This window comes from Drosophila novamexicana, unplaced genomic scaffold (genome assembly GCF_003285875.2).
Source record: "Drosophila novamexicana strain 15010-1031.04,08,12 unplaced genomic scaffold, DnovRS2.1 tig00000485-arrow-pilon, whole genome shotgun sequence".
Classification (NCBI taxonomy): domain Eukaryota; kingdom Metazoa; phylum Arthropoda; class Insecta; order Diptera; family Drosophilidae; genus Drosophila; species Drosophila novamexicana.
The window spans coordinates 4,125,380-4,142,975 of record NW_020824808.1 but is presented as its reverse complement, the minus strand read 5'-3'; the positions used below and the strand labels follow the sequence as shown (position 1 = coordinate 4,142,975).

Below are 17,596 nucleotides of genomic sequence, written 5' to 3'. Positions count from 1 at the left end.
TCGTTGCCAGACAGCCTAGCGGCATATGCTGTTAGCACCTTCTGGCAGCTCCATGGAAAACAGGGCTGTTAAATATACGGGACGTTTTCACTGAGGCATATTCGATAATTATATCGATTTCTTATTTTACATTAAAGGTTTCAATAACAAATAAAACGAATTTTATTTTAATTTTATGTTTTGCATGTATATGGAACTCGTATATGGTAAATATACATATTTTGCACTAACACAACTTATATACATTACTACAGGTGTTGATATTTCTTATAATACATTGTATCTCATAATTGTAATTGTAAATATTTGTGTTTACTTCTTTTTAAATAAATGCAATTTCTTTTTCGAGCATAAATACATTTTTTAAACTTTTTTCTTAAAACTAAAATGGTCACCAAATGGTCATATTTGTGCATTATGTGAATGGCATGGAAATAGGTATTCAAGATTAAAGATTTGGATGGAAAAAATACGTTATGTGAGAGCTTAGAGCTAATGCTGCAGAATGAGAGTAAAGTACAAAGGAAATATATATAGTTCTATGAATTTTGCATACAGATAACAGTACCCTGTGCATGATCCATATATGAATGTGTATTCAAGTTAAGTCTAATGATAGGATTGAATGGAGGGTCTACGATTTAAAAATTCTGTGCTGGGCGTGACTTTTTGAAAGCGTTTTCACCCTTATAGTATTCCAGTATTTTTGATGCTTTGCTAACTGAATAATAGTTTTCTTTTTGCTGTTCCACTTGGACTATATCATTGGTACAATTCAGGAAATCACAATGTTGATCAAATCATCCAGCGTATCTTTGGCATGCGACTGGCTGCTATCATGTGTCTTTTTCATATGAGCTAAAATTAAAGTAGAGTTCGAAAAGAGTTTTCATTACTGATGATTATTAAAGAAGTGTCTCAAATACTTTTAAATTTGATGTGAGTGACAAAACGCTCCTGGCACAAATCGCACTTGTAGTAGGTGTTGCCCGTGTGAACGCGCTGATGCAGACGCAGAGACTTCTCAAACAGATAGGCCCGTCCGCAGGTCTCGCACTTGAAGTTCTTCTCGAGAACTGAAAGAAAAGTAAAAATATTATAAAAATGTGAGCCAAATGCCTCGCCCTTAGACACTCCACATTTTTCAAACTATATTTTGGTTCGAATCCTAGCTCTTCTTGTTTTTGCAAACTATTAAACTCAGGTTCAAATTGGCCTATTTAATATATTAAGATCAACTAACAGATACTAACTAATATGACTACAATTCATCTACAGTGGCTAAAGGGGACCACTCACCCTCATGACTGCGCATATGCTGGGTAAGCACATATTTCAGGGCAAACGCCTTGCCGCAGACATCGCACACATTGGGCTTCTCATTGGCGTGCGTCTTCATGTGCCACTTCAGGTCCTGGGCACGCTTGTACCGCTTAGAGCAGTGCGGGCAGGCATGCAGCCGGTCAGCAGAATGGACAGCCATGTGCCGCTCCAGGGCGGACTTCATGTTAAAACGTTGCGTACAGCTGCCGCACTGGAAGAGACCCGTATACTGTCGCTCCCGTTTGCACTGGAGCACGCGTTTATTATTCGCAATTATCGGGGTGGAGGGTTCGCGCTGCACATGCTCAACGCTCATGTGCTGGATGAGCTCCTGTTCGGTGTCGAACTCCTGGCGACAGGACTGAAACATGCATTCGCTGCGCTCCTGATGAGTCAGATTTTCCGTGTGCTGCTCCAGCATGTGTAAGCGCTTTTCCGCATAGGAGCCAAAAACTTGTTGAAAAAAATCAAAGGAAAATAAAACTTTTAGTATAGCGAGATAACTGATTAACATGTGAAACTATTATTGGGGATATCATGTAACAATAATTATATAGTAATAATTGCTTGCATGCGGCGCTCCAGAGGGGTTTGGGTGTGGACATATTTAATTATGCAAGGTGTTTTTTATTTAATTAATTTAAAAACTAGTTGTACAATAAATTGTATATGAATTATGTATGAAGTTTGTTGGCATGCTTCTTCTTTTTTTTTTTTTGCTAATAGGTGTATTTAAAAAAAGCTGAGCCATGTTTACCCTTAGTTTGCAAATAACTTGACTAACACACAATAAAAAGCAGCATTTGACTTCTTCAGAGTTTTGGGCAAATCTTAAAGCTTTTGCGATAAATGTTTTGATGATGCGACAAATGTTTTGGCATTAATGAGTTATTATTATATTTAAAATGTGACCTTTCGTTGTGTGAGCTGTATTTGATTTGAGCTTTTATCAATGTCTTATGCAAATCTCAATCCGATTTTAAACTCACAAATCGAAAGAATTTTATTATATTTGTGCACTTAAAACCTATTTAGAAATCTTCCAGAAGCTGTTCAGGCTTATGCTTAAATCAATCTCAAATTACAATAATTTGTTGTACAAAACAATTTTGAAAAGTTGATAATTTAAAGTAAGAGTATACCAAATTATTTTCAAATTATTTGTTATTTTTACTAATGCCAATAAGGGAACAGCAAATAGCAAGAGCCATATCCTAAATTAGTCCACGTATTTTAATATACTAAAGGCTACTTGAGAAACATCTTTGACAGCAACTGATTGATTGTCTAAAATAGGCTAAAGTGCCTTGCATCTTGTCTAGATCAACTTACCCTCAGTGCAGTTGGCGCACTTAAAAGGCTTCTCTCCGCCATGCTGTCGATAGATGTGCCAACGTAGAGTTTTAACGTGTATGAAAGCTGTTAAGCGATATTAAATAAATAATTAAATTATTCCATATATAAACATAAAGCTGTCCGTAGTGACTGAATGGCTTGTTGGTTGCAACCTTTTGTTTTTCGTTAATCTCAATTTACATCTTTATTTACATCTCAATTTAAATCTATGTAAAATGAGATTTAAAACGTAGCTCATTATGCGATTCTTAAACTTTAAAAATAAAAACTTAGCACGCTCGACTCTGAGTGACACCCGATGTGTATGTTCTCTCTCGCAGACCAGCCTGACCTTACTATGCGATTCTCATGAATTAAAGTAAGCCTACCAGGCTTTCATGCTTTGATTTTAGATGTTTTATTAACATGTGTTGGTAATCTTGAAATCTCTCCTCCCCCTTCCCTCCATCCAATCCATTATATTCTTCTTATGTTCTTTTAGTGTATATATGTATGTTTAAAAGAGTATATCTCTGGTACTATCAGATGAGAGTTTAATAATTTCGCGCTTCTATGCAATTTTTTGTGGAAATATACGTACGTATATAAAAACATATGTTAAAGTCGTTCAAACCTGGTCATGGCTTATCTTGCAGTGAATATTATTAAAATGTAAGCAGGCCACCCACCTTTACCACAGAAGCCGCAGTATTCGCTCTTGCGGGGGCCCGTTGAGTGCGTTGCCTCGTGACACTTGAGATGTCGTTGGTTGATAAACAGCCTGTCGCAGCCGCTGTGGCGACATCTGAGCTGGCGCTCCGGATTGTGCCAGTTCATGTGGTAGTGCAAGCTTTTACGCGTAAAGAAACGTTTCTCGCACAGGCTGCACTCGAAATCCGTTTCCGAGTGATATTTTTCAATATGATGGTCGAGATTATGACGATCTCCGTACTTTTTGCCGCACACCTCACAGGTGTGATGCTTTACCACATGAATGCTCTTCATGTGCACCGTACGCGATGCGGCATCTTGGAAGCACTCTGTGCACTCCGGACAGTTGTAGGGCTGATCCGGATCATGTGCGTTACTAATGTGCTCTAGTAATAGGTGCTGCAGCTCAAAGCTTTCCTGTGGCTTGTGACAAAATTTACAAGCATAGCTTATGTTTAATGTGTTGTAATCTGAAGCTAAATCGGTTTCCTCATCTGGCTGTAAGGATTCAGATTCGTTGATGCTAATCGTTTCCACAAAGATTTCTATGGGTGTTTGCGTGTTGGCCTCAATATTGGCAGTGTTTTGTGTTGTTGTCGTTGTTTCTGTTACTATTTCGGTCGCGGCTTTTATTTCATCCACATCCACCTCAATATTGTCCTCGTCGTTTTTATCATAGAGCGAATTCGCATCTATTTTATCAAAAATATTCGACAACTTTAACTGTGCGTCCTGGCAGGCCATACGAAAAGTGTATATGGAGCAGAATTTTGTAAAGCAATCGCTGCAAATTTTTTGGGGCAGTCCATCGTTTGGTGAGATCTAAAAATAATGCAGGAAAGTTAGTAAGTTGCATTAAACTTTTAAAAACCTATAAGAAGAAAAGTATGTAAATTATGTTAATACAACAGACATCACTGCATGAATCAAACTTGTCGAACTCCACTCAAAGCATTTGTTAATCACATCAAATATTTACGGTACATTTGAAAAAACAGTTATATTTCGCTTATCGATACATCACACATACACATGCTACGATCAAACACGCACACACTCCCATTGCAATCGCTAATTTAAACGAATATACGTTACATATACGATACGAATGCGTTCATTTGCATAACCCGATAAATAAATGTTATCGATGACGAATACGCGCCGTTGCACGATCAAAAGCTTAATTAAAATGCAACGCACAAACTTTCACAAATTGCATTTTCCATGATGTTTTTTGCTTCTTTTTTATTGCATCTGCAGCGTAGACTCACCTGTAACTTCCAGTTGACAAACTCCAAGCGTATTTGCGCCATCTCGCTCTGCCAACGCGTTGGATGGAACATGTCCAGCCAATAGTTGTTGCCATTTTCGAAATCGCACCTTGCACAAGTGCGACACGTTTCCATGGCTGCAGCAATAAACAAACTGAGCAGTCAACATCAATCCGTGACGCCCAGGTCCAAATTGCAATAGTCAGCAGACCTAAAAGCATGCACACAATAGTACCGTACATATGTATGTACATATGTAAATGGTTGCATGTACATACATACATACATATGTACTTATGGGTTTGTTTTCGTGCCCACGCAAAGTTATGCAACTTCAGAAATAACTCTAAAACATACAACCGCACACATACAACTTATAAACTTGGCCACAGCTGGCGTCGGCTGCCAACATCTGCTCCATGTGCAACTTTATGCCAAAGTTAAGCAATTGGATGCTGCCTAACTGTGCCATGCGAACCTGGGCCACTCGAAAAAAAATTGTGGCTGTACACCAATGGAAGGGAGCAGCAATCGGGATGCTTTAGCCACATCCTGAGCAATTCGAGATGTTGTCTGTGCCACACTCCCGCCTGAACTGACCTTCAATGTGTGCTTAAGCCATTCTGTGTAGAGATTGAATTCCCATACACACACACACACATACACATACAAGCGCCCACAGAATTGCAACGGGCGCATGTGTCGGTGTTGGCCAACCCCAGCTTTTTGCCCCGCTCAGCTGATTTGATTTGTTTGTGTACTTGCGCAAAAGCCAGCAAAAGCTTTAATAATTTGCAAAACAAGAGATACGTTTCGGTCAAGAGGTTTGCTTGAGGTTTGCCTCCCAACAATGCTGTACCACTGTGCTCTCCCATTGGCCACATACCACAAAAGCTTTTTAACTCTAACGGTCGATAAAATTCGATATTTGTTCACAAGAGCTTTTATGGTGAAGTTTTTTTACTCTGCATAGAAGATCTCTTGAACCCATAAAGTATGCGAATTCTTGAATGGTTCCAGTTCTATTTGCCTTTTTCTTTCTCTAAAATATTGAAGTTATATAATTTATATCTTTCTAAAAAAAAACGTGCTATTAATGTTTCACTTAATCGTAGTTTATTCTTAATTATATACAGAAGCGTATACAATATTTCTAACTATACACTTATAATAGGCAGAAATTAAGAATGCCGCCAGCAGATCGAAGATTTCCTACTAACTGGGCGGCAAAATACCCAAAGCTCGTAAACACAACTTGGCCGCATTCAGTTTGGCTTCCTTTTTGCTGTTGCAGCCCTGGGCGGGCGTATATGTCTGTCCATTAATCTCCACGGAGAAGCGAAACATGCGGCTATGCGATGGACCTGAATCGTCCCTTAGCGTATATTGCGGTGGCGTCCATTTGTTTTTCGATGTCAGTTCGTTAAGCACACAAACCGGATGCTTGTCGTGCGCGGTGAGCGCAGCCTGAGCGATATTTGAAGCACTTGTGTTTTTGGGCGCACGTGGAGCCTGGGCGCGAGCCGGTTGCTGTTTAAGATCTTCGCGGGAGACTAGGCCACGCTTGTCCAGCTTGACCGTCAACTGCAGCGGCTGCAATGACCCGGTCTTGGTGCGTCCCAAACCCTCGCCCGGCTTCCAGCCCATTTTCTGCAATAGAGCCATGCCCATGCCGCCCGTGACGGGCTTGTTTGAAGTCAGCTGGTCCCGGCGCGCCCACAACTGCGGCCCGCTGTTCAGCTCATGTACCTTCATCACCTGAGCTCCAGTGCTGCCCGTAAACTGGCCGGGCAAAAATTTTGAGGAGGCCCAGGAAGACATGTCCCGCTGCGCATTGAACATCATTTTCAGAGCCTCCGAATCCGCAGGATTATCCTGTTGAACATTTAATATTAGTTGGGATTTTTTTATTGGATTAAAGCTACCGGCTGCTTACCTGCAGACGTCGTATGGCACTCAAACGCTGTGTAATAATGCTGGACACATCCATGCTCGGCGCCGTGGCCTGTGGAAATATTGAAGCACTCGGCGCGGCTAGTGCTGTGGATGGTATGGGTACTTCGGGCACAAAAGGCGTTGGCGCTCTGGGAGCCGGAGGCGGCTTCTGGACAACTGCCGTTGACGGAACAGGAGCAGATGCTGGAGCAGGCACGGGCTGCGGCACGGCCAATGGCAGTATTGCGCTGCTCTGTAGACTATTGCTCTCGACTGCGCCGGCGACGGCATCCGGCTGATTAGTTGCAGACTTGAAGGCGGGCTCCTGCTGCTCCTGCTGCGGTATAGTCTTGGCAAAGACATTGCGCTGCACATCTTTGAAAATGTTAGTGGCCTGTTTGGCCGGCGGCAGGGTAGGCAGCGGTGCCAGTGAGTCCTTTGGCTCTACAGGCACCCACACCTCGGACATGCGATGCACCTGACCGGAGGAGACTGGAAATTGCATGGTAATGGCCTTGGTCTGCTCATCGCGACGCGTGGACGGCACTATTGGAGTGGAATTGCGTATATGCATGACAATAGGCTCGCGCTCCTTTAGCTGAAACGGATGATGGAAGGCCTTGGCATTCCCGTTCTTATCCACATCCGAATCTTCGTCGGAACTAAAATCGGACAGCATTTCGCCGTTGGAGATCTTCTTACAGAAATCTGTTAGATCCTGCACGGTGCGTCCACCGTAGCGCATCTTGAGCAGCACCTTATCCTTCACCTCTGGCGTCATCTCGGCCACTCCGGCCATGTTGCCACGTTTAAACATGTTGATTGCATTGCGACGCGCGATCTCCAGCAAACGCTTTTTATCGATTCCCAAATCTCGTGAACGAGAGCGGGAACGCGTTCGCTGTCTGCCGCTCTGGTGACGAGTGCTGACGCTGTGGCGCTTATTATCGCTGGGTTCCGGCTTGGCGACGCCGTAGAAACTACGTCGTTCGTTGGCCTTCTCCCGCAGATATGTCTCCTCATCGGACAACGACAATTCGTCGGACTCACGCCGTTCCACTTTTATCTTTGAGGACCTGTTGTTGTTGTTCGCCTTGGAACGCGCATGTTTGTCCTCGTGGTAGCCGTTATAGAAGCTATTGTGACCACGTTCACGTTCACGCTCACGTTCGCGATCTCGCTCCCTCTCCCGATCCCGCTCACGTGCTCGTTCCCTCTCCCGTTCGTCACTTTGTTCGTGCTCTTCTACTGTTTCCTTCTTGGCCGGCACAGGTGCCTTTTCCTCATCCGCTGGCGCGTGTCTTTTGCGGTTTTCCATCCGTTCCTCCGCCTTGATTGTTACTGAGCTTGTCCTTTCCTTAGACTTTTCGCGATCTTTGTCCTTGAGTTTGTCCTTGCTGTCCTTATGTTTGTGCTTGTGCTTCTTCCGCTTATGCTTGTGCTTAGACTTTTCCTCAGCGGGCGCCACATCCGTATCGGTGCATTCCCCATCGGATCTGGTCGGCTTGCTACGCGACTTTTTCTTCTTCTCTTTTTTTGATTTCTTGTGTTTCTTCAACAGATTCTTGTCGTCCAGCAGCTCCACGGGCGGCGCCGCATTGAATACGCTAAATAGCTCGGCGAGTATTTCATTTGAGGATTTAACTGGCGCTATTTGCTTTTTATCGTCTTGCGACGAGTCGTTGCTGTTGCTCGCGTCGCTGTCGGTCCCCGATGCCGTTGGGGGTGTGGTACTTTCAGTTTTGACCTTCGCATTTATTGCGACAAGTTTCGCCTCGATCTCTGCGTCAATCATCTCACGTTTCACCATGACGGACAGTGGTACATCTCCTGCGGGCGTTGATTGCTGTGGCTGCTGTTCCAGCGTGCTGGCGCTCTCCGTGTTTTCAGTCATCGCATCGGTGTCATCTGGTAGCGTTTAAGAAAATGCATGCACTTAGAGCAACATGCAGCGAATATATTTAATATGTGCATATATACAGAAATAGTTCAGTTTTTGCACGCCTAAATCATATCAATCGATACATTTGATGGCCAAAATATTACAAAAAATATTGCACATACCTAATAGTGATGTTACAATAACGATAAATTCTTTGCAGCTATGTAGCTGTAAGTTGACAGCCCTGTCAATTTGAAGCGCAGCCAACTTTAGTCACGTCGCTGTCACGAATTGCAATTTTTATATCAAAAAAAAAGAAAAGGTTTAATCACTATATCATAGGCCTGTACGGTGTCAGTCCAACTATAATTACGGAGAATACTGGTTGAAAATGTAAGTGAATATTTCGACAGCTCTATTTTACAATGGTGATTCGTACACCTGGCTGTAAATTGGCAACGTTTTTAAACGCCATTTCTTTTTATTTTTTTTCCTCTTCGCCTGGTGGCTTTGCCCTCCTCCTCCTCCTTCTCTTTTGCCACTGTCATTGTCATCGTGCTGCTCTGCCATGCAACTGTGTTGGTTCTCTCGATGTCGATTTTGTCGGAACGAACGAACGGACGTCTGTCTACGCTACTCTCTGCCATGCCCGTGCTGTGGCCTTATGATTGTGTCGGTATTTGTCTGTGTGTATGTGCGTTTGTATGTGGTTAAATTTTCGTTGCGCGTGTAATTGAAATAACTGAAGCAGAAGTGGACAACGAATAAAATATAAAAGCCACGAACTTATTTAGAAATTTAACAGGAAAGGCATTTCGATTTTGATTGGAAGTTGTTGGAAGTCGCATATATACAAATATACACACATATACAGTGAAAATGACATCGCTGGATCAAAATCGCTTGCAAAACTTTAAAAACAAAGGAAAGGATCAAGATGTATGTTGCGCTTCTCTATTAGTTTGCATTAATAAATTATAATTAATTAATTATTAATTAACAGGAGATGCGTCGTCGCCGCAATGAAGTTACCGTGGAGTTGCGCAAAAATAAGCGCGACGAGACAATTCTGAAGCGTCGCAATGTGCCCAACCTGGACTCCAACACAGATGAGGATGAGCAATTGCCCAACTCGATAAATCTCAAGAAACTTGCTCAGGCCGCCGCTGATCCATCAAAACCGGATCAACAGTTGGCCGCCGTTCAAGCGGCACGCAAATTGCTATCATCGGACAAAAATCCACCCATTAATGATCTGATCAACAGCGATATATTGCCCATTCTGGTTGAATGCCTGAAGCAACATAATCACACAATGCTCCAGTTTGAGGCCGCATGGGCATTGACCAACATTGCATCAGGGACTTCCGATCAAACCAATCAGGTGAGCTGTCGATATCCTTCAACGTAATAATATTACAGAATTTAGCAGATAGTGCCGTATTTAAGTATATTGTATATACGAAAAAAATACAAATACAGAAATTTATTGGTTCCGTTTGTACCTATAAAATCCATATACTGATGATATAGTAGTCTGATGTTGGCTCATGCCTAGAAGATCTTAGAATTTTAAAGCTTGATCCACATATCACAAGAAAGATATTTCCTATACAGCTATGATATGCAAATTCGCCCAAAAAGACGGATATCGACCCAAATTTCATTAATATAGCTTGGCAAATAAATCTGCTCTTAATACTATTTAAGAATATCTGTATATACTTTATGAGGTCAGTAATGTGGCGGTAATGTAATGTAAGCGAAATAAACAAATTGAGAGGGCATCGAAAATTCCACAGGTTCTGTGCTTAAGAAATACAAACATTTGTATTTACATTTACCTATATACCCATACATATATATATGTAATTCATATTGCTGATATAGCTATCAGAAAGCCAAATGAATTATCACATTTGTCAGCAGTTGAAAATTCGCATCTATAATATTTATCTATATTTTTTTTGCAGGTGGTTGCTGCAGGTGCTGTGCCGCTCTTCCTTCAATTACTGAACTCACCCGCTCCGAATGTCTGCGAACAAGCCGTATGGGCGCTGGGCAATATCATTGGCGATGGACCCTTGTTGCGCGATTTCGTTATTAAGCTTGGCGTTGTACAGCCGCTGCTGTCGTTCATTAAGCCCGATATACCCATATCTTTCTTACGTAATGTAACCTGGGTGATTGTGAATTTGTGCAGAAACAAGGATCCGCCGCCACCAGCTGCCACAATACATGAAATCCTGCCTGCACTCAATGTGCTGATCCATCACACTGACACAAACATCTTGGTCGATACGGTTTGGGCCATCAGTTATTTGACCGATGGCGGCAACGAACAAATCCAAATGGTTATCGATAGCGGTGTGGTGCCCAAGCTGATACCGCTGCTGGGCAACAGCGAGGTTAAGGTACAGACGGCAGCATTGCGTGCTGTGGGCAACATTGTTACCGGATCGGATGAGCAGACACAAGTGGTACTCAATTACGATGCACTGTCGTATTTCCCAGCGCTGCTGTCCCATCCGAAGGAAAAGATACGCAAGGAAGCTGTCTGGTTTCTATCGAACATCACCGCCGGCAACGAATCCCAGGTGCAGGCTGTCATCAATGTTGGCCTGCTGCCGAAAATCATTGACAACCTGAGCAAGGGCGAATTCCAGACACAAAAAGAGGCAGCTTGGGCCATAAGTAATCTTACCATTAGTGGCAGACCCGAGCAAGTGTTTACATTAATCAAGGAGGGTGTTATACCGCCATTCTGCGATCTGCTCTCGTGCCAGGACACACAAGTGATCAATGTAAGCTGATATCATAAATAATACAACTGGCATCTAATATTCACTTATGTTGATTTTTGCAGGTTGTGCTCGATGGTCTCAACAATATGCTCAAAGTGGCCGCATCACATGTGGAGGAGGTTGCCAATTTGATTGAGGAATGCGAAGGACTCGCCAAAATTGAACGTCTGCAAAACCATGAGAATATTGAGATCTACAAGCTGGCATACGAAATTATTGAGAAATACTTTACAGAGGTAGGACATTATACTTGTAGTTGCTTCAACAAAATATTAACCCGTCTCCACTTGGCACTTACAGGGCGAACAATCTAACCTGGCACCGACTTCTGATGGCACAGAATACAACTTTGATCCGAATACAGACAAACTACCAATGAACTCGTTCAACTTTTAATACCAATGGCTGAGAGCAGTACCGTATACACACAAACAAACACACAAACACTTCTGATTTGGTGTATACTCGATTGAAAGCATAAAGCAATACGATTTCGAGCGATACTCTGTGCCCATTTACCAACAAAAACAACAGCCACACTGACAGCAAAAAAAAAGGGATAATTATTATGCACATTCTATATGACAGCTTGGTTATATTATACAATAACAATTATACATACACACACACGAACTAAAATCGTTGCAGCAAAACAGTTTTTTTAAAAATAATTTTTTGTGTTTTCAAGCATACATAACTCTATGTATGTCCACATATAACAAAATAAGAATGAAAAAAATTATTATGATTCGTTAAATTTGTCTGATGCATGTTGCAATAGCGAAATCCTCTTTTAGATTATTTATGTTTTCATTCAATTGAATAAGTTTAAAAATCATATGTCATTCAATATTAAGTATATACTTCTTCAATAGGGCTGTAAAGGCGCAAACGAAATATTGCAACTGCAACATATGTGCTAAACAAAGCAAAAATAACAATAACAAACAAAAAATTACACAGGAATGATAAAATTTGTAGAACTATTTGATTTGTAATGAATAATTTTAATGACATGTACGCCTTTGATTTGTAATTGAAATTACATATACATTTCTAACATGAAAAACGATAAAAAAAAAACGGACATATTCTCCAGTTTTATTTACATTTGCAGGAAAATTCTAAACATCCACCTGATGTGTGCAGTCTAAAAAAAAATAAGAAAGAAAACACTTGTGTTTATTTGTCTGCGGCTTTAAGGTGGGGCAAATAGCTAATCAAGTTACAGAAGATGTACATACATACACGTGTATATACGCACAGGCATAAATGTACATACGGTATGTGTTGATGCGCAATAGGCGCTCCAAAATGTATATATATTTCATTTATTTTGCCACACTGTGCTGAGAGTTGATTGTTTGCTTTGCATATGTAAATCACACGATGTGTATACATATTCCAATTTGATAGAGGCTGTGCAACACATATACACTTAGCATTAGGGTGAGCCTTACCGACACGATAAGTGTTGGGTAGTTAATCCATCAACCAGCTTAGACCAAACAATTATCGATGGCTACACAAAAATGTTCTAAAACACCAAGATAATATCGATTGATCTTGAAGTTATGTAGTTTTCGATAGTTTTTAGTTAAAGTTTTTTTATTTGTATGAATTTTTGAAAGCTTTCCGTAGCTTCATTTAAAATCATTTGTGATTCACGAAACGCTTATGTTTGTCATCTTTAAATATTATTGTTTAAAATACACCTAATTATTGGAAAATTCTTTTATGATTTTTGAAAACATACAATATATTTAAATTGGTTGTAGCGGAACAATTATAGACTTTGACGATTCACGACTTCTAGAGCTCATAGTCCCTAAATTGGTATAAACTAAAGTGTTTTTTAAGTGTCTTGACCTTTTCGTCATGCATGGTTTCAAATCCAATTTGAGCTAGCCTTTAGATTTGCTGTCTATAAAATGATTTGATTTGCTTCTGGAATTATTGTGGACTTTTATTTATCGCAGTTTTTAAAATGGATAGAATAAAACGTTATATAAGTTATTTTTTAATCGCTTCTAAGAGTATCACGTGCCGTGAAAAAGGCTTTATGTAGCTTTGAATTTCGTCGCGATTTTACATAGAAGTGGTTTATTATCATGATTTTAAACGTGTGTAGTCCTACATAGATATACAGATATGTGCTTGGCGAGCAAGTATAATATTGTCGCGTGATGCAGTCAGAGCAAAAAGCGACACAACCTGCATTTGAATGTCTATTTTAAGAATTATATGAATGTATTTGTGAATGCATTTAAGTGCGTATTTAGCTGCTTCCGTGAACGGTGCTCTGCGGAAATTGGCACTGGCATTAAACGATTGTCAAGGCCAAGGACGTTGCGTTTCCCATTTGAGTTGAGAGTTTGACGGGAAAATAGAGCAGTCAGAAAGTGGATCGTCAAACCAGTTTTTGTTGTTGTTTTTGTTTCTGTTGGAATATTTGGAAAGTAAAAAACTCATGTAATAGCGCTCTCAGCTGTTTTTGGATGTGTGTATAAGTGTGAGCTCTCGCGCCCCCTCATACCCGCTCTCACATGCACACAGTGAGAGCAAGAGCGCCGACGCTAATGTTAATCAAGTCAACGCGCTTTTGTTATTCACACAGGTCCGCCACTGATTCAATTTAGTACGGGTAAGGCTGTCTGTCCGTACACTAGTCACTGCTCGCAGTTGTCTGAATTATATTTCTGCCTGAAATCGCCGCTGATTTCGCACAAACAAAATGTCGTCGACCGCCGTACAGCCGCCACCACCCGCACCCGCACCGCCGCCACCCTCATCAGCTGCTGCCGCTGCTGGAAAGGGCATCCATACAAAGCTCTACAATGGCTTGATTGGTGTCTGCGACAAATTTGTGCCAGCTAAAATGCGGCCACTTTGGATGCATCCCGCAGGTGGGCTAAATACAACAACAATTAAATGAAATATACCACGTGTCGCATTTGCTTAACATAAAACCGTTTTTAGGTCCAAAAACGATTTTCTTCTGGGCACCAATTTTTAAATGGGTAAGTTATCTATCAGACAGACTGACGGACAGCCTGTTACATAATTTCGACTGCGTGACCTTCGCTAATTTTCATTATCTCTGTCTGCTGCTGATATACAAAATCTAATGACATTAATACAGATATCTGTGAGTGTGTGCGAATTGCTTTTTATGACTATTTGTTTATTCGAGCAGAATAATCTTGTCGGGTGTTGTTTTAGACAGCTGCCCGTTTAGAGAGCGCACGCGATAAGTCTACAGAAGGGTATCATAGTGTGTTTGTGTGTGTGGTTGTATGTGTGGGAATTGTTATTGCTTTATAAGTATTTATTTATATTTATTATATTGCACACGCCAAAATGACGATAGCATAAGCTAGCGCTGTAATCGCAACTTTTAATGTTAATTAACATAAATATGTTTACGTTTTAATTTTTTTCTATCAACGTAAAAATAGGGTCTAGTCGCCGCTGGACTAAGTGATTTGGCCCGTCCTGCGGACACCATTTCTGTTTCTGGATGCGGTGCACTGGCTGCCACGGGTATTATCTGGTCACGGTATTCGCTGGTGATTATACCCAAAAATTACAGTTTGTTTGCCGTCAATTTGTTTGTGGGCCTAACACAATTGGTACAACTGGGACGTGCATATAACTATCAGTTGGAGCAGGAAAAGCTGAAGAAAGAGCAGAGCGAAAAGCCAGCGATAACTCAATGAATTGGATGTGAACACGCACACCGTATAACACAACAGACGCATATCGAACCACTGCGTTTTATATTAAGTTGTTTAAGTTGCAGCGACTGACCATTTTTATTCGGTGGTTTCTTGTTGCCTTACAAAACGTGATTCGTATTACTTAAGTTTGTAAATGTTGGAGGCTTCGCGTATATTTGTAATTATTCGTAGCATTAATAGACTTTTTGTGATTTCTGTCAAGTAAAAAGAGAAATAAACAAATACATTCTCAGGACTGTAGAAGGTAATGTAAAATAAACGAGCTTTTAAGTTGAATCGAGGCGCGCTTGCGCCGCCCGATAACTATCGATAACTAATAAGTACTTTGGCTGAGGTGTGTGGTATAAACTCTACACAATGCTGTCAACAGCTGTTCACACAAATAAAATATTTGCAATTTGATTCGCTTAGTAGAAAACCAGCTTCAATTATGAATTTAATAAGCGGTATTAAATTGTACATTGAAAAGATGTGCACAGAGTCTGGACCGGGCATGAAAATTATATTGCTAGACAAGGAGACGGTAATAAGAACCCCAATTCCAATGTGACAAATTTTTCACTGCCAACTCTTTAAATTTTTTAGACAAGCATAATTTCCATGGCCTTTAGCCAATCTGATATGTTGCAACGCGAGGTCTATCTCTTCGAACGCTTGGATTCCGGCCGTTCCAACGAGCGTTTGAAGTATCTAAAGTGCATTGTTTTTATACGCCCCACAAAGCAAAACATCCAGCTGCTGGCCAATGAGCTTCGCAATCCGAAATACAGCTCCTATTTTATATGTAAGTGTGCTATAACAGTTGCCAAAGATTGCCTGATAACGTAAATTAATCCTGCTATACAGACTTCAGCAACATTATACCACGCACTGATATCAAATACCTTGCTGAATGCGATGAGTCAGAGTCGGTGCGCGAAGTGAAAGAATTGTATGCGGACTATTTGTGCGTTAATCCCAATTTATTTTCCATAAACATGCCGAATTGCATGACAAACCTTAACTGGCTACCAGATGCATTGACTCGCAGCGTGCAGGGCATTACGGCCGTGCTGCTGTCGATAAAACTTAATCCGGTCATACGCTATCGCGCCGGCTCGCAGGTGGCGCAGCTGCTGGCCAAGCTGATCTACGATCAAACGACCAAGGAATCATCGCTATTTGATTTTCGCGGCAATGTGGATGGTGCTGCGCCGCCTCTGCTCTTGCTGCTTGATCGTAGGGATGATCCAGTAACGCCCTTGTTGCATCAGTGGTCGTATCAGGCCATGGTGCATGAGCTACTCAATATACGCAACAATCGAGTCGACATGTCCGAGCGTCCCAATGTGCCCAAAGAGTTCAAGGAGCTGGTTCTATCCGGTGATCAGGATGAGTTTTATGGCAGCAACATGTATGCAAACTATGGTGAAATCGGCTCCACAATTAAACAGCTAATGGAGGAGTTTCAGCGCAAGGCAAACGATCACAAAAAAGTCGAGAGCATAGCCGATATGAAGAACTTCATTGATTCCTATCCGCAGTTCAAGAAAATGTCGGGCACCGTGCAAAAGCATTTGTGCGTCATGGGTGAATTGTCCAGCATATCCAATAAGCGTAATCTGTTCGAAGTATCCGAATTGGAGCAGGAGATTGCCTGCAAGGCTGAGCATTCGGCACAACTGCAGCGCATCAAGAAACTGATAGCCGACGAGCGCGTCAACGTAGATGATGCCATCAAACTGGTAGCACTGTACGCATTGCGCTACGAGCGCCATGCGAATTGCGATACATCCGGTCTCCTGCAGATAATCAAGACACGCGGCGGTAACACACAAATTGTGCCCGCTTTGATTGAGTATGCGGGCATGCATGTGCGTCAGGGCGATTTATTTAATATGGTGCGCATCACGGATGCCGTCAAGTTGACAAGGATTCTGATCAAGGGCCTCAAGGGTGTCGAGAATGTGTTCACACAGCACACGCCGCTTCTGAAGGAAACACTGGATGATGTCTTCAAAGGCCGCGAGCTGGAACCAGTTTATCCAGCCATCAATTCGGAGCTTGTGCCATACCGAAGGCCACCACAGGAGGTGGTTGTCTTTATCATCGGTGGCGCAACCTACGAGGAGGCCCTCACAGTTCATCAGCTCAATAATGCCGGATATAGGGTGATTCTGGGCGGCACCACCATACACAATTCCCAGAGCTTCATCGACGAAGTGCTGGCAGCTACAAGTGGCACGCAATTCAAACATACCAAATCCATGCTAAAATATTGCTCCCCAGATAACATATAAGAGCCTGAGTTGATTCCTTAAAAATAACTATTGCTATTGTTAACTATTTATGTGTAATCTAAACCATTTATTATATTTTTAATTCATTGCTAAATACTATGTAAAAAATATATGTAACATACTTTATATATACATAAAGAGATAAAATTAGCTACGTTTTTTAGTTATTCAAAAAGTGATTCCGAAATGCAAATGTAAACAACTTCAGGTGTAGAGAAGCAGGCATGCATTATAAAAACTAAATATGGTAATGGTTGTCTACTGCCATGACAACGGTTGCGCCGGCTACCCAATGCACCTGCAAAATCGAATCAAA

The 17,596-nt window shown here is 41.5% G+C and overlaps 5 protein-coding genes and 1 long non-coding RNA gene across 11 annotated transcripts; 3 read left to right on the top strand and 3 right to left on the bottom strand.

The window, feature by feature from the left end:
- Positions 1 to 215: 215 nt before the first annotated feature.
- LOC115761343 (zinc finger protein 2 homolog) lies at positions 216 to 5,212 on the bottom strand. 3 transcript variants are annotated; one of them, XM_030703081.1, is made up of 7 exons: positions 4,919 to 5,212; positions 4,641 to 4,851; positions 3,348 to 4,191; positions 2,656 to 2,742; positions 1,300 to 1,776; positions 927 to 1,076; positions 216 to 858 (listed from the first exon to the last, which is right to left on the bottom strand). In XM_030703081.1, the coding sequence occupies exons 2-7, from the start codon at positions 4,773 to 4,775 to the stop codon at positions 776 to 778; spliced, it is 1,776 nt and encodes a 591-aa protein (XP_030558941.1). In that variant the 5' UTR covers positions 4,776 to 4,851; positions 4,919 to 5,212; the 3' UTR covers positions 216 to 775. The 3 variants fall into 3 exon arrangements, with proteins under 3 accessions (XP_030558941.1, XP_030558942.1, XP_030558943.1); XM_030703082.1 differs by having other exon boundaries at positions 4,927 to 5,212; XM_030703083.1 differs by having other exon boundaries at positions 5,012 to 5,212.
- Positions 5,213 to 5,753: 541 nt separating this feature from the next.
- LOC115761697 (protein SON) lies at positions 5,754 to 8,722 on the bottom strand. Of its 2 annotated transcripts, none has more exons than XM_030703567.1 (3): positions 8,640 to 8,722; positions 6,577 to 8,510; positions 5,754 to 6,515 (listed from the first exon to the last, which is right to left on the bottom strand). In XM_030703567.1, the coding sequence occupies exons 2-3, from the start codon at positions 8,467 to 8,469 to the stop codon at positions 5,856 to 5,858; spliced, it is 2,553 nt and encodes an 850-aa protein (XP_030559427.1). In that variant the 5' UTR covers positions 8,470 to 8,510; positions 8,640 to 8,722; the 3' UTR covers positions 5,754 to 5,855. The 2 variants fall into 2 exon arrangements, with proteins under 2 accessions (XP_030559427.1, XP_030559428.1); XM_030703568.1 differs by having other exon boundaries at positions 6,577 to 8,579; positions 8,640 to 8,716.
- Positions 8,723 to 8,739: 17 nt separating this feature from the next.
- Positions 8,740 to 11,850, top strand: LOC115761699 (importin subunit alpha-3). Of its 3 annotated transcripts, none has more exons than XM_030703570.1 (6): positions 8,740 to 8,850; positions 9,209 to 9,396; positions 9,461 to 9,841; positions 10,431 to 11,261; positions 11,324 to 11,497; positions 11,562 to 11,850. In XM_030703570.1, exons 2-6 carry the CDS (start codon positions 9,337 to 9,339, stop codon positions 11,655 to 11,657), a joined length of 1,542 nt encoding a protein of 513 aa, XP_030559430.1. In that variant the 5' UTR covers positions 8,740 to 8,850; positions 9,209 to 9,336; the 3' UTR covers positions 11,658 to 11,850. The 3 variants fall into 3 exon arrangements, with proteins under 3 accessions (XP_030559430.1, XP_030559432.1, XP_030559431.1); XM_030703572.1 differs by having other exon boundaries at positions 9,206 to 9,396; XM_030703571.1 differs by lacking the exon at positions 8,740 to 8,850 and having other exon boundaries at positions 8,890 to 9,396.
- Positions 11,851 to 11,993: 143 nt separating this feature from the next.
- Positions 11,994 to 12,883, bottom strand: LOC115761702. Its single transcript, XR_004017762.1, has 2 exons — positions 12,722 to 12,883; positions 11,994 to 12,411 (listed from the first exon to the last, which is right to left on the bottom strand). It is a non-coding gene; the product is annotated as an uncharacterized LOC115761702 (long non-coding RNA).
- A 1,010-nt stretch (positions 12,884 to 13,893) lies between these two features.
- Positions 13,894 to 15,256, top strand: LOC115761700 (mitochondrial pyruvate carrier 2). Its single transcript, XM_030703573.1, has 3 exons — positions 13,894 to 14,167; positions 14,241 to 14,281; positions 14,720 to 15,256. The coding sequence occupies exons 1-3, from the start codon at positions 13,996 to 13,998 to the stop codon at positions 14,978 to 14,980; spliced, it is 474 nt and encodes a 157-aa protein (XP_030559433.1). The 5' UTR covers positions 13,894 to 13,995; the 3' UTR covers positions 14,981 to 15,256.
- Positions 15,257 to 15,345: 89 nt separating this feature from the next.
- LOC115761698 (vacuolar protein sorting-associated protein 45) lies at positions 15,346 to 17,401 on the top strand. The gene is made up of 3 exons (XM_030703569.1): positions 15,346 to 15,524; positions 15,587 to 15,785; positions 15,848 to 17,401. The coding sequence occupies exons 1-3, from the start codon at positions 15,432 to 15,434 to the stop codon at positions 17,278 to 17,280; spliced, it is 1,725 nt and encodes a 574-aa protein (XP_030559429.1). The 5' UTR covers positions 15,346 to 15,431; the 3' UTR covers positions 17,281 to 17,401.
- Positions 17,402 to 17,596: the final 195 nt, after the last annotated feature.

Bases quoted from the DNA above. Each gene is read 5' to 3' on its own strand.
- LOC115761699 (XM_030703570.1), top strand. From the start codon at position 9,337: ATGACATCGCTGGATCAAAATCGCTTGCAAAACTTTAAAAACAAAGGA. The intron at 9,842-10,430 runs GTGAGCTGTCGA...TTTTTTTTGCAG, and splicing joins CTTCCGATCAAACCAATCAG to GTGGTTGCTGCAGGTGCTGT. The intron at 11,498-11,561 runs GTAGGACATTAT...TGGCACTTACAG, and splicing joins TTGAGAAATACTTTACAGAG to GGCGAACAATCTAACCTGGC.
- LOC115761698 (XM_030703569.1), top strand. From the start codon at position 15,432: ATGAATTTAATAAGCGGTATTAAATTGTACATTGAAAAGATGTGCACA. The intron at 15,525-15,586 runs GTAATAAGAACC...TAAATTTTTTAG, and splicing joins TATTGCTAGACAAGGAGACG to ACAAGCATAATTTCCATGGC. The intron at 15,786-15,847 runs GTAAGTGTGCTA...CCTGCTATACAG, and splicing joins ATACAGCTCCTATTTTATAT to ACTTCAGCAACATTATACCA.
- LOC115761700 (XM_030703573.1), top strand. From the start codon at position 13,996: ATGTCGTCGACCGCCGTACAGCCGCCACCACCCGCACCCGCACCGCCG. The intron at 14,168-14,240 runs GTGGGCTAAATA...AACCGTTTTTAG, and splicing joins ACTTTGGATGCATCCCGCAG to GTCCAAAAACGATTTTCTTC. The intron at 14,282-14,719 runs GTAAGTTATCTA...ACGTAAAAATAG, and splicing joins GGGCACCAATTTTTAAATGG to GGTCTAGTCGCCGCTGGACT.
- LOC115761697 (XM_030703567.1), bottom strand. From the start codon at position 8,469: ATGACTGAAAACACGGAGAGCGCCAGCACGCTGGAACAGCAGCCACAG. The intron at 6,516-6,576 runs GTAAGCAGCCGG...AATGTTCAACAG, and splicing joins GTGCCATACGACGTCTGCAG to GATAATCCTGCGGATTCGGA.
- LOC115761343 (XM_030703081.1), bottom strand. From the start codon at position 4,775: ATGGAAACGTGTCGCACTTGTGCAAGGTGCGATTTCGAAAATGGCAAC. The intron at 2,743-3,347 runs GTGGGTGGCCTG...ATCGCTTAACAG, and splicing joins CTGCGGCTTCTGTGGTAAAG to CTTTCATACACGTTAAAACT. The intron at 1,077-1,299 runs GTGAGTGGTCCC...CTTTTCTTTCAG, and splicing joins GCATATGCGCAGTCATGAGG to TTCTCGAGAAGAACTTCAAG.